Consider the following 13,558-nt stretch of genomic DNA (forward strand, 5'->3'; position numbering starts at 1 on the left):
TATTCGAGATATATTCATTGCTGAAGCTTGTGTGAAAACTTAAGCAATTTGAGGTGATGTCGATGATCAATGACCTGGTCATAGTCCCACCTTAAAAGGATAATGGATAAGGATCATGTTTGCTGTTCCATCTCTTCTCTTTGAAAATTACAGTTAAACCCTTTATCATTCGTTCTTGCTAATTCGACCTGTAAGTTTCCTGGGTTTTGGTTTGCGTTGGCGTCCCTATGTATTTTGAATCTTGAAATGTCAGAAAATATTTGGGACGAAACTAAAAAAAATATAAAATCAAATTTTGGTTGACAATTCGGAAATTCAACAATCAATAAACAAGCTTGCCTCGTATTTAAAACCTAATAATATACAGTCCGTGACACAAATCCCTGGATTATTAGGAGGAAATAATTTTATGGACACACACCAGACGCTTGAACATGAAAGCTAGTCTTTCAGTAAGTAAGAATGTTGCAACAAACAATGCATCAAATGAACATTTTGAACTCTTAAAGAAGGAAAACGAATATACAGAGCATTGAGATCGGCTTATTCGCCTCAAGCTCGTATTCTCAGTTTCACACCACAAAAGGAATAGTGGAAGAACATTCATTGAGAGAGAAAAAATTGGAGGAATGAAACAAATAGGATAATATTCGCGCTAATACAGCTACAGTGTCATAGCTGCTGTAATTTTCGAAGATGCACCAACAATGAAGTAGCCTTCCGTTTGGCCCTCTCTGTGCCGCTCTTCGTGAGCTCTGTCAAGGGTATGATTGCACCAAGCCTACTTATACAGGCAAGGCTCTCGGTATCTCTCTTGCACAAGGCAAGTAATATGGCAGTTGCATTCTCTTTGTTACGCGGCAGACCTCTTCGCAATAGGTCTATCAGAACAGGTATGGTGCCAGCCTTCACTATAATGACTTTGGCCTCTTGGTGGTTAGCAAGGACAGACATAATAGTCAGAGCTTCATCAACCATACAATTGCTTGAATCAATAAGCATCTTCAGTAAGGGTTTGACAATCCCTGCCCGAACAGCCCTGCCTTTGTTACCCTGATAAATGCACAAATTGAACAGTGCTGTTGCAGCATCCTTCTTCCCTCTGGTGCTCCCATTCTGAAGCAACTCTACCAAAGCAGGAATTGCCCCGGACGCACCAATTATTATCTTGTTCTCATCAGCAAGTGACAAACTAAAAAGGGTTGCCGCTGCATTCTCTTTCACTTCCATGCTTCCGGCTCTGAGGACTTGGACAATTGAAGGAACAGCACCAGCAAGCATTATAAGCCCCTTGTTGTTTTCATATATTGAGAGGTTGAGAATGGAGGTGACTGCATTCTCTTGTGTTAATCCATCTTCTGTTGTTATGAGGTTGACCAGAACTGGTATGGCACCTGCTTCTGCTAATAATATTCTGTTATCCGTACTTCTTTTGGACAGTGATCTAATTTCTGTTGCAGCAGCTCTACGCTCCACAGTTGATCGACTGGAGAGCTTGCGAACCAAGGCTTGAATGGTTGCTATGTCTCCACTAATGTCTCGGAATGATCCATCACTCTTCTTGATCTTCCCGTTTGTTAACTCGGTGGGGTGCCCTATGTTGTTGTTAATACACCACCGAGTAATCAGGCTTCTCAAAACATAATTCGGAGTTAGTGTCAAATATAGGAGCTTTTGCTGAGTTTTGGGGCACGTTGTGTTCCCACAGTCTATCCATCTCTGTATGTAGGATCTCTCGTACGTCTACAGAATAAAAAATTGCAAAAACCGTTTGAGTTCTGGGCATTAAACTAATCGAAGGCAAAGCTAGAATTTGGATGGAAGAAAAACATGAAGCCAAATAGAAATAGAAAAAGATAGCATTTCTAGCATACCTGACCCGTGGACACAATAACAGGATCCCTCATTAATTCCAGAGATATTGGGCATATAAAATCATCAGGAATTGCAGTGGCATAAGGCTTCTTAATATCATCCTCCTGACCATCAACCTGGATTTCATTGGCCGAGCAGAGTGAAGGAGGCTCACAGGAGTTGCTCGAGCTTTGGGTTTTATGAATGGTCATCTCATTAGCAGATTCAGCACTAAAGCTTCTGGGAATACTGGCAATCGTCTTTGCATTGTTCTCTACGTAAACCCATTTGCCTGACTCTACCAGAGACTGGGAGAGGCCATGAAATGACATCTTTCTTGAATTCATACCAGACCCATATCTTTCTATGGCTCTCCTCAATTGGGCTCTAACCAACTCAACCTAACATTTGCCAAAAACACGATTTTTTTCACTTTTTTTATTTTAATTAAAAAAATTAAAATGGAAGGAATGGCTAATGGCTTTTATTGAAGTTTAAGCTGAAGTTCAATTATAGTAGTGACAGAGAAAACAGAGCGCAACAAACAATCCACACGGTTTAGTCGTTACCTGTTCTTCAACTTCCTCGGAGATATCGAACTGATCGTACGGTATGTCGGCCAACGCCTTCTCCAATTTCCACGTCACACATTGGAATTGGAAGTTTATCTTCTTGCTCGCCTCGTCCTTTAAAAAAGATGAAAATTTTCATTTCAAACAAACAAAATTAAATCAACAAAATTGCAAACAAAGAGAATTATCAAGGGGTTAGTGAAAGAGAAATGTACATTGTGATTGACGGGGGCGGAAGGGGTAGAATTGGAAGTAAAGTTGGTGGCGAGCAAAACGAGGCGCTTGGCGACCTGGAGAGCCACCACCAGATCAGACGCCCAAGATTCTCTCGAACTGGAATTCGTGGAAGAAGTGGACGCATCCAACGGTCCAAATTCGCGGCCTTTAAACAGCCTTATCTCTTCAAACAAATGGGTGAGGAGGGCGATCCGGCGGACCAGATCGGTGCAGTCCTTCTTAAAGGCGCCGCCGCGGCAGCCTTTGCTGGCCAGTACGACGTCGTTGAGTAGTTGAAGCAGCTCGGATGTACGGTCCTCCCCGCCGGCTACCGCCCCGGCCATTGGGTCCTTTATTCAATCTGGCTGTGAGCGGGAGGAGATTGTTGCTTGGTGTTACGTCTGAGCGTCTAAAAGCGGAAGAAGGCGCAGAATGTAGGTGGGAGGGAAATGGCTGGCGGTCATGGGATTAAGGATTTAACGAAAGAATTTAGAGAAAGAGAGAGAGAGAGAGGGAGGGGAGAGGGAGAGGGAGAGATGATGGGAGGGAAATGAGAGTGAGTGAAGAAAGCGAGAATCTCGGCGAGGAAAGATGTTAAATGGGAGCGGAGGGCAAGAAAAGAAAACAAGAGGATGGAGGATACAGAGAGTTGGATTGGATGAAGGAAGCTGTGGAATTATTAGAATAATAATAATAATTATTTGCTTTATGAATTTAAAAACGAAAAGCAAGTGTTTCAACTTTGTTGTATTCTTTCTTTCTAGCATACAATTTTTTGGTCACCTTTTGTTTTTATTTTTTATGTTTGGTATTTGGTTGCAAGGCTGTAAAGGAAGAAGGCTGTAATGTAATAGTAATAGAGGTTGCCCTTTTCTTTTTGTCCTAAGTTTAATGTTTTTAGGATTGGAAAAAAGTCAAATGCTAGTTGGCTTGACCTTGACAACATTGGGGTGTTGCCGCCGGCTGATTTATAATTCTGAATATTTATATTTAAAACAGATCATTGGTTAGAGTTTTTCCTTTTCTTTTTTGGTTTTTGAATCCCATATTTTAATGAGCGAATGACGTGCAGCCACGTGAACCGCTTCCTTTTCTATTCACATTCTCTTGTTACCAATATTGGGGTTAATTTAAGCATAATTAAGGCCAATATTATTACAGTTTTTAAGCATGATTATCTTTCGATGTAAATGAAGATGACACGACACGACACGACGAAAACAAAGCATATAAATAAATAAAAACAAAGAGAAGATGACACACATGCATGATTAACGCAGATATCTTCATTATATCAATCAAAGAGAATAAATTTCTGGAATGTGACGTACGTACTCTAGGCTCTAAGGCTCTAAGGCTCTGGGGATATGTATTTGTATGAATTTGGTGTTTCTTCACTTCTGGCTAGCACTGCTCATATGTATTTATTTTTGAGTTTTATTCATTTATTTTATGATATTTCCAAGACTGGTTCAAATGTTGACATCTTGACGTGGTTTCAACATCGGTTTGTTTGGTAGTACTGTGGACGGCCATTGGTGACATCATCATCATCATCATCATATATCCCCCAGAGCCAGAGCCAGACCCAGAGCCAGATAGATAAGGATTTGTTCTTGGTGTGGTTATCCACCACAACAACCACATTCCATTCAGCCGTAACAAATACAGACCACCAATGTTGAGATCAGATACTCTCTTCTGTCTACTTATACATCATACATAATATATATGCTAATAAAGTTGACTGCTGCAGATATCGAAAAAGCAAAAAACACACAAGTGAACATGGTAAAAAGATTTAACTGGCTACCTTTTTTCCTGGTTATATATCACGATTCACGACTCACGAGACAGAAGAAAACAAATATTGGTGGTAACTTTTCATCATGCATGGTATATGTATGTATGGAGCAAACTATAATTCAAAGATGATAATGATTTAGGTTCGGAGGAAAATGTCAGAGGATTATGATCAGCTGGACTGGCGGTGCAGATTTAACTTTGTTTAAATGTGTCACAGCGAGGACAGAGGAGGCCTTTGGTTAAGGATGCACCTGCACCTTCGCTTCTTTCTTGTATTGTAAGTTGAAAGTTGTAAGTTGTAAGTTGGAAGAAGAATTTTAAACACTTGGGCTCAACCTCTTTTAATGGTATAAGTCTGGGCCAACAAAGATAATATTACAGCAGACGACCCAGGCCAGGATGAGTGGAGTGGACTCAATTGCAGGAGCCCGTTCACCAGCTCTCGCAGCTAAATTATTTGGAAAACAAAATGTTTTTTTACATCATCACATCATGCAAGATTCAAGATTCAAGATTCAAGTCAAGCAAGCAATCTCTGAAAAGACTGAGCCAAAAGAAAATGCACTATCTTCTTCTTTACTTACAAGTTACAAACACAAGCCAGAATCACCCGCAAGTTCCCGTCAACCCTTTGTTTTTTTTATTGTTTTTTTGTTGGACGACTTTTAAGGAACAGCATCATCATCACCATTTCCATTTTGAGTTTGGAAATTTATAAGACCTATACAAGTGATCGATCGAGTAAATTAACAGATATCCTCAAAAGGGAATATTTGGTCTTAATTAATGTGGAGTCCTCGTCACCCAACCGTAACCTGAGATCGATTCGGAGGCTTAATTAACATGCACTCAACTCAACCAATGTGTGTATCAAAACTCAATGCACCTACTTCGAGTTTACAACGCACAATTAATTGGCTTGCTTAACCCTAAACATAATTACTTTTTTTTATTTAATTTGGTACTTAACATTTCAATCACACTGCCGTCAATCTTTTTAAGTGGAGACAACTTTGGAGACTTCCAATTAAAGACAGAATAATGGAAAGCAGGTTGAAACATTACTTTTAATCCGAAACTACTTAACCTATATATACACTACTTTTATACATTAATGTATTGATTGTCAAATTCAAAGACATGGGCCAGTGGCCCACTACTAACAATATCGATCTTGTCCCAAACTTAACCACCTATAAAGCCTAGTAGTAGGTGTGAGGTTTTATCACAAAAGATATCGATAAGATTAGTAATAGAACCATTCATTATATATTGTATTTTATTTAGTCAAGTTTCCGATATGAGACTTATATTCTTCAACATTGATCATGTATATAACTAATACTATAGAATCCATGTGAACTCAACATGAATATATATCTTTGATGACAAGCAAGTTGAATATATATAGCAGAATATGGTTTCGTTGTGCTCAAGACTACTTCAATCAAGCAACCAAATGTCTCCAAAAGTATGTATGAAATATGAAATGTGTATTGAATCGATCGGCAATGCCTGGAAGTTGGGTTCCTTTTCCAATCCCCACCATGTACAGGTAAAACTTTTAATTAATTAATTAATTAATGAAAATTCTATTTGACTTAAGAAGAACAGGTGAAGTAAAGAAGGGCATGACAAGATTGTGCCTCAACAACATACAAGACTCCATAAATACAAGTATGGACTCTTCTACTATAATATTGATCTACTCTACACATAGATAATTATGCTTAATGAGAGAGAGAGAGAGAGAGATGAAATGCTCTATGAACGATTAATCATATAGATTTATGTATATATTCATTTTTTAAACAATAAGCTGAATTTGTTATGTAACAAATCCAGGAAATGGGTATATATGATGAGAGGATATCTTTGTGTGTGTGTATAAAGTGTAATTTGTTAAATAATGTTTAATTTTGTCCATATATGTATGTTTTTTATTTGAATAAATGCGGACTATACATTACATAGTATGGAAACTTCTATGAACATGAAGGGTCCTAAATCAGTGGATGTATCATATATATGGAAAGGTACGTAGCTAGAGATTGGACACATATATAGCATCACATGATGATCATGATCACATCACTCAACCCCACACATAGACTAGACTGCGAGGAGGTCCCAAACGCATATATATATATATATATATACAAATTTATAAATAAATCTAATTCTAGATATGTATTTATAAAAAAATTCAAACACTATTTAAACATAGAAACACACCCAAAATCAACCTCAAAATCAACAATTTTATATTTTTTGGGTGTGTTTATAAATGAGTTTTAAGTGTGTGTAATGATGGGTTTTGGGTGTGTTTATAAAGTGTTTTGGGTGTTGAGTTTTTTTTATAATTTCAACTTCCATTTTGGGTGTTTTAGTGAAATCCCCATATATATATATATATATATATATTTAGAGTTGTTCTCTACTACGGACGTCCGTATTTTTTCTAACGTCCGGACTACTTGTTTTTTTGCCTTCTTTGTGCTAACAAATCAACCCAAACACTTTTATCACTTTTCTTGGTAAAGGTAGAATAGAAACCATGCTCTGCCAATACTTAAAAGTCAAACATCACCTCTAGATTGGGCTTTTCCCTCATTGGTGAACTATATAAAGAATTTGGAGGCTGTTATGTGTGCTTTAGTGCCTTTTTTTTAATGATAAAAAAGAGAGATGCGTAAAACAAAATAAGAAATGATTTCCTTTCCATTGAATGAATGAATTCATTCTGATTATGTGAAAAAACAAAACGAGTCTGGACATTAAGCAATTATGGACGTCCGCACTAGAGAATAGTCTTATATATATATATATATATATATATATCTGATCATCATCCATGACAACGTTGGGTTGGGGCACAATATCCATTTTGAAGATACCATATAGTCTATATAAGAGCATTTCCACTCATTTGCTATGATAAAGAGCAAAGGAAGGTAAGGACTGTTACTATTCATGTGAATACTATCAACCCTTGCAAAAGGCAAGTTGTGTTTCCACCCATTGCCATGACAAAGGGCAATTACTATTCACTTTAAATTATTTTTATTTTTTATACTTGAACAATTAATTTGGATGAGATTTTAGGTTGCGACGTGTCAATATTTATTATAAAATTCACATATCATATTTCAGATAAAATTTTCGGTTGCCGCATATACATATTTATTATAAAATTCACATCTTATATTTCGAATAAAATTTTCAGTTGCCACATGTATATATTTATTATAAAATTCACATCTTAGATTTTGGATAAGATTTTAAGTTGTTACAATTACGTCACGTGTCATCTTTATCTTCTAAATCCCTCTATAAAATCATATAAAATTCACATCTTATATTTCGAATAAAATTTTCAGTTGCCACATGTATATATTTATTATAAAATTCACATCTCAAATTTTGGATAAGATTTTAAGTTGTTACAATTACGTCACGTGTCATCTTTATCTTCTAAATCCCTCTATAAAATCACAGCGCACGAAATTTTGAATTTTTTTTTTTACCATTCGCCAATGGTAAAAAATATTCAAAATCGTGCGAACATGCTAGTCTGGCGTCAGCGCTGATATCACCAGGCCTCAGGCATGAGAACGAGCTGAATTTGCCTTAGGCTTTGCTCGGGTTGGTGACCCCTATGTCTTGCCCGGACTACTAGAGCGAGCTGAAAAAGTCTTCATGATCATAGGTCCCCTCCTACCGGGCTGGCCCTGCGCGGTGAAAATGCTCTAATATTAATATTTGATCCTAGAATTTTATTTTTAATTTGAACTTTTTAAAATTTGAGACAAATCCTATGAAATAATCAATGAAACAGCAGGAGATGGGTTAGAAATTTTTTTTTTTGGACGAAAATGAATTTCATTAAGAGGCAAAAGCCACAAAAAGAGACAAACAACCTAAGCCGGCACACACTCAGTCAAAGCAAGCTAGTGAATATTCTTCCAACAAATGGCTACCGATCATCGACCTCTCAGTGGCTATAAGTTTCACCTCTGCATTATTTTGGAAAGACTTAATTCCAGACTCATTTATACATATCTCTAACCTAGTCGGAGACTTGGGCATAAATTACATATGGTACAATGTTATGTTAGTATACACCACAAAAATAAAACCAAAATGGAAAGATAATGAAGAAAATCGGAAGGACTGTTAGTTCTTCTTCCTCCCATCATGCATCATTCATCATACGTATTGAAATTGAATGGTAGATATGCATCAGCATCAGGCATGTCAATTGTGTTGTACTATATATGTACATTTCCCTGTCTAATCTAATTATCTAACATGTGATGATGATGGTAAAATCTGTTGCTAAAATACAAAACCTAATATGAGAATATTTGTTTGTGATAATTTTTTGTGTATTGTTCTTCTTGTAATAGGTCATATTTATAATACAACTGAACTTTAATGGGCAAGTAAATAATAAATTCATATTTCTATTTACGGTAGGAAATCAGAAATTAAAGTAAATCAATTACAATTATAATAGAAATTCTTGGTGTGAAAGAAAGTAAGTTAATGATCCACAAGTCACGCCAACATCTATTACATTGCTAGATGATTCGTACTGTGATCGGTACGTAGCGTAATGCGCATGCAATGCAACCACCTACTAAATTTAAAGGACCACAACACAACACAAGTTACAAGTATGCTCCTCTCAGCCAGCGCAGCACGTATCCAATAATCTCCCTCCCCTCTCGATTTGTCTCCTTTGAATGTTTGGTGTTTTTTTTTCCATTTCTTTTCCACCAGTTGAACTCGAAGATACATGCTTATCACATTTTTATTATTTTACCCTCAGCCAGCGCAGTACGTATCCAATAATCTCCCTCCCCTCTCGATATGTCCTTTGTTTGAATGTTTGGCATCAAATTACATCAATCTCTTTCTATGTGTTTTCCTTTCACATTCCAACTTAATTGGATCCTGGCAGAAAGTTGTACATCGATTTATGAATTACCAAAATATTATCTAGCTAGCTAGCTAGCTATACAACCTTCCGGCCCAGGACCCAAAGATTATTCTCAAAATTGCACGAAACTGGGTACGTATCGGTTAGGAGGATAAACTAATCCGACGGCTCAAGTATGAATAAAGGGCTTTCCAACGAAAGAAACTGAAACCCAATTACAATCAAGAATAAATGAAATTAAAATCAGAAAATTATTCTCCATCCCGAATCCAGATGTTCACGTTCACAAACTTACATAGCTAATCAAATGCATTTGTTAATTACAAACATGAGTCATGTCGACCGCTCTTTTCAGCTACTGCATTGTAACTTTTTCATCATCTCATGCCGACTTTCCACAAATGGGATCGATGCCTCGCATAGTTTTACCCAAAACAATTAGGTCCTACAAAATTGTAGGCCCTATCTATCTCCATCCAATTATAACTAATTTCATATGCCTTTCCATCTAAAATTAATGTTGGTGGAAATCTTCCACTGGACGATGAATATTCAATTATCTCAAGAGAGGAAGGATATTGGAGGACGAGGCAAATTCCGATGACATTTTAGACACATAAGATTTTGCTCCTCCTTTAGATTTTCAGGTTCTGAATTAGACAAAGGAGCCGTCATTGTGAGGTCAAGGTTTAAATCAGGCAGCTGATGGCCACAAGATTCATCCTCTAAGCAACTTGTGCCGTCCGATACTTGGTCACAATTATTGCCACCGGATCTTGCTGGCTGATCATTCGTTGGGGTTTTCAAACCTGCAGACAATTTTGCAGTGCTGCTAACAGCTTGTGAGTTTTTATGATGAGGGCGAGGGAGATTAATGGTGTTCGGTCGGTGGTTATTTGGATCTATTCCCATGCTTATAAGTTTTCTTCTCAAATGAGAGTTCCAATAGTTCTTCACTTCATTGTCTGTACGTCCAGGCAATCTCCCAGCAATCAACGACCACCTAAAAAACATAACTAACCAATTTAAGACCAATCAAAACTGTAATTACACCAAAGCTTTTTTTTTTCTTTTCTGCTTTATTTGAAATCTGTAAAGACAATCAATTTCTTACTTATTTGTGCATGCTGCAATTGCATAATTTGTCATAATAAAGAATTAGTTTAGCTAGGCATAATGTGAAGAAGCAAATGTAACTAAGTACCGGTTGCCTAGGAGTGCATGAAGTTTAATGATGAGATCTTCTTCATCTTCAGCAAAGTTGCCTCTTTTAAGGTCTGGCCGTAGATAGTTTATCCATCTTAGCCTACAGCTTTTACCGCAACGAAGTAGGCCTGATCCAAAATCAAAAAGAGAAAAAGGGAGACAACACCCCTGCATCAATTGTGGTTCTATTCTTTGTATAGCCTCTTATACTTCTTTGATTTCAGAAGAAGAAGAGGACCAAATTAGCAATGTTGTTGGTTCAGGTAAATTATAGGAACAAGACCAACAACAGTTTGTATTTTTCTTTTACTCCATTCTATCCATTGTGATGAATATTTTGTCATTCATGAGAGTATAAGTTTTGGCTTATTAATCCATGCATATGTATAAATCATTAAGTATTTTATGTACCTGCAGCCTGAGGAAGGGTACGCCAACAACCCTCGCCATGTTTGCGAATGTAATCAATGAGCTTGAGGTCTTCTTGCTTGGACCAAGCTCCTCTGTTTGTGTCTTGCTTATCGCAGCAGGGTTTCCTCATTGTATTGTAATTTCAGCTTTTGAAGAAATTAAGCTAGGAATGGAGAAACTAGTAGTGTTATATAATATTTCAGAGAGAGAGAGAGAGAGAGAGAGCATAAGGCCAATTCCAACTGCAAGAAGGATCGGATTGGATTGAAAGTGGAGGAGGAAATGGAAGGTATATAATATTTAGGTAGGTAGCTAGAGCTGCATGCAAAGGATGGCCGGAAAAGAAAGGTTGACTTGGACCGGTGGTTCGCCAATGTGTCACTGCGTGATCATACATACATTACAAATATACATACACACACACATATATACATATATATATATATATATACATACACATACTTGTCTCAACACGTTATGTGGGGAGTGGACAACTTAACTTTTTGGCAAATATTAAGTTTGTCTTGTAAATAATGTAGTGTTCTTTTTGGTAATTAGATAATACTTAAGATAATGTTCTTATGTGCCAAGAAAAGCCATACATAATTAACCTGTCATTGGTTTTGTATTTATTTATTTTTTTGAAAAATTCTAGAATTGCATTCATAATTCAGTTAAAAAAACAACTAGTTACAGAGGGCCAACACAAACTAAACACAAAACAATAACAGAGCGGTCTAACATCAATATTAAGATTATCTTATGCACCTCCACTAACGATCACGCAGGATCGAAGAAACTCTAGCAAAGGCATTCCAACTAAGATTGCAAACTCAAAATAATCAAAAAGAGATAAAGCTTGAAAAAACCAAGTCATAACAATACAAATAAAACTCCTACAAATGATAAATGAAAAACTCTCACAAAAGAGAGATGAAAAGCTCTCACAAAATAGAGATAAAAAGCTCTCATAATCATTGATTTTGTATATAAAAAAGAATTTTGAATATCATGACATTAATCATATCTATATAAAGCTGCGGCCGGTAAGAAAGGTTGATCATTTTATAACCGTAGTTAGCTAGATATATGCAACTAAAACTACATCAGAAATATTAATTAATATTGAGCTGCAAAAACGATATTAATTATCAAACTCAAAACTGATATTGTAATGCAGATCATCAATTGTGTAGATGTGAAAGTGATTGAAGATAAAACTACGTTTGTGTTGCGTAGATAAATAGGGAAGAAGATGGACGAAGGGAGGTTAGGCTACCATAAGAGCATTGTGACCACATGCTCACGTTGACTGATAGCTAGGGTTTCCGATTTGTGTCATCCTCGTCATCATCAAAAAGTGTAACAGTATAAATCTGACAAATAACCACTCCACTCCTTGATCATTATCCATATGTGGTACCTATTTTACCTACTTGGCTTTGGCCTTGGCTACGTGCGTTATTAGTTTGTCTTGTTCATCCCTGCCCTTTAGGCATCTAGTTGCACCACTACTTACCAAACATAAAATCTAGGTCATCGACCAGTAAACTTTTTCTAAGCATACATATATACGACATAGCTCTTCTTCGATCGCTTATGGTTGCCACCAGAGGCAGATCTGTTAAGGCGCAAGGAGGTGCAGCTGCACCTCTCTTCGCCGGAAAAATCATTGTAGGTGCTTCAAATTGCCCATTTGCTCAACTGGTGTACAGATTACCTTATTTCCATTTTCAACATTTAAGTAAATGTCTTTATTTTTTTACTTTTATTTATTTTTATATTACTCCATTTACTTAAGTTTACAATGTAAATAAAGAAGTACCCCCCATTTGGATTCAAATAAAAATACTAGAAAATCAAATTCCCACCAAATCAAAATATGAAAATTCGGTTTTAGTGCAAAATACGATTTAGGCTAAAAATGATGGCTTATTAAGTCAATATATACTTCATACTAAAATCTCATAAAATCAAGTTTTCTTATTTGATGTATAAGGAATAAAAGCCGCCAAAAATTATCTTGAGAAAATGATTATTCCAAAAAACCATTTTTATACTTAGTCAATATTGCACCTCTGCTAAAAAATTTCTGGGTCCGCCAGTGATTGCCACATAACATTGGCTTTAACTGAATCAACTCAAAGGGAAAGCATGCATGCACGCACCTGCCAGTCCGTCAGTCAGTCTATACGGATAAGGATTAAGAACCAATTAACCTGCTAATAAAGTACATAGTAATTTATTTGCTGTCTCAAAGCATCTCAACTCATCATATGTCTGTATTGATCTGATGTGACTTGTGGGTTAAGTTCTGATATATGTTTCGCCAGTGCAATCATGGATATTGGCTTCCTTCCCGATTATTGGTTGAGCCTCAACACCTCACCTCACCTCAACTCAACAACCTTACCTCAACATATTCCATATAATTTAACGAAAGAAGATATGGCTGCTTCCTTGTCATCTTCAATCTCTGTTCATCTGCCACCTCACCTACATATATTTATTCCAGTACTACTGCCCACCATTGTTGAGTAAGACGGGC

The 13,558-nt window shown here is 36.7% G+C and overlaps 1 protein-coding gene and 1 pseudogene across 2 annotated transcripts; both read right to left on the reverse strand.

Annotated features, from left to right (window-relative positions):
• Positions 1-428: 428 nt before the first annotated feature.
• Positions 429-3,331, reverse strand: LOC103341581 (ARM repeat superfamily protein). The gene is made up of 4 exons (XM_008245124.3): positions 2,642-3,331; positions 2,424-2,540; positions 1,875-2,255; positions 429-1,743 (listed from the first exon to the last, which is right to left on the reverse strand). Exons 1-4 carry the CDS (start codon positions 2,984-2,986, stop codon positions 673-675), a joined length of 1,914 nt encoding a protein of 637 aa, XP_008243346.2. The 5' UTR covers positions 2,987-3,331; the 3' UTR covers positions 429-672.
• A 6,410-nt stretch (positions 3,332-9,741) lies between these two features.
• Positions 9,742-11,268, reverse strand: LOC103341580 (transcription factor MYB8-like; annotated as a pseudogene). The gene is made up of 3 exons (XR_016124522.1): positions 11,011-11,268; positions 10,598-10,727; positions 9,742-10,396 (listed from the first exon to the last, which is right to left on the reverse strand). The product of XR_016124522.1 is annotated as a transcription factor MYB8-like (transcript).
• Positions 11,269-13,558: the final 2,290 nt, after the last annotated feature.

Source organism: Prunus mume, linkage group LG2 (genome assembly GCF_029339155.1).
Source record: "Prunus mume cultivar Tortuosa linkage group LG2, ASM2933915v1, whole genome shotgun sequence".
In the NCBI taxonomy this organism is placed as follows: domain Eukaryota; kingdom Viridiplantae; phylum Streptophyta; class Magnoliopsida; order Rosales; family Rosaceae; genus Prunus; species Prunus mume.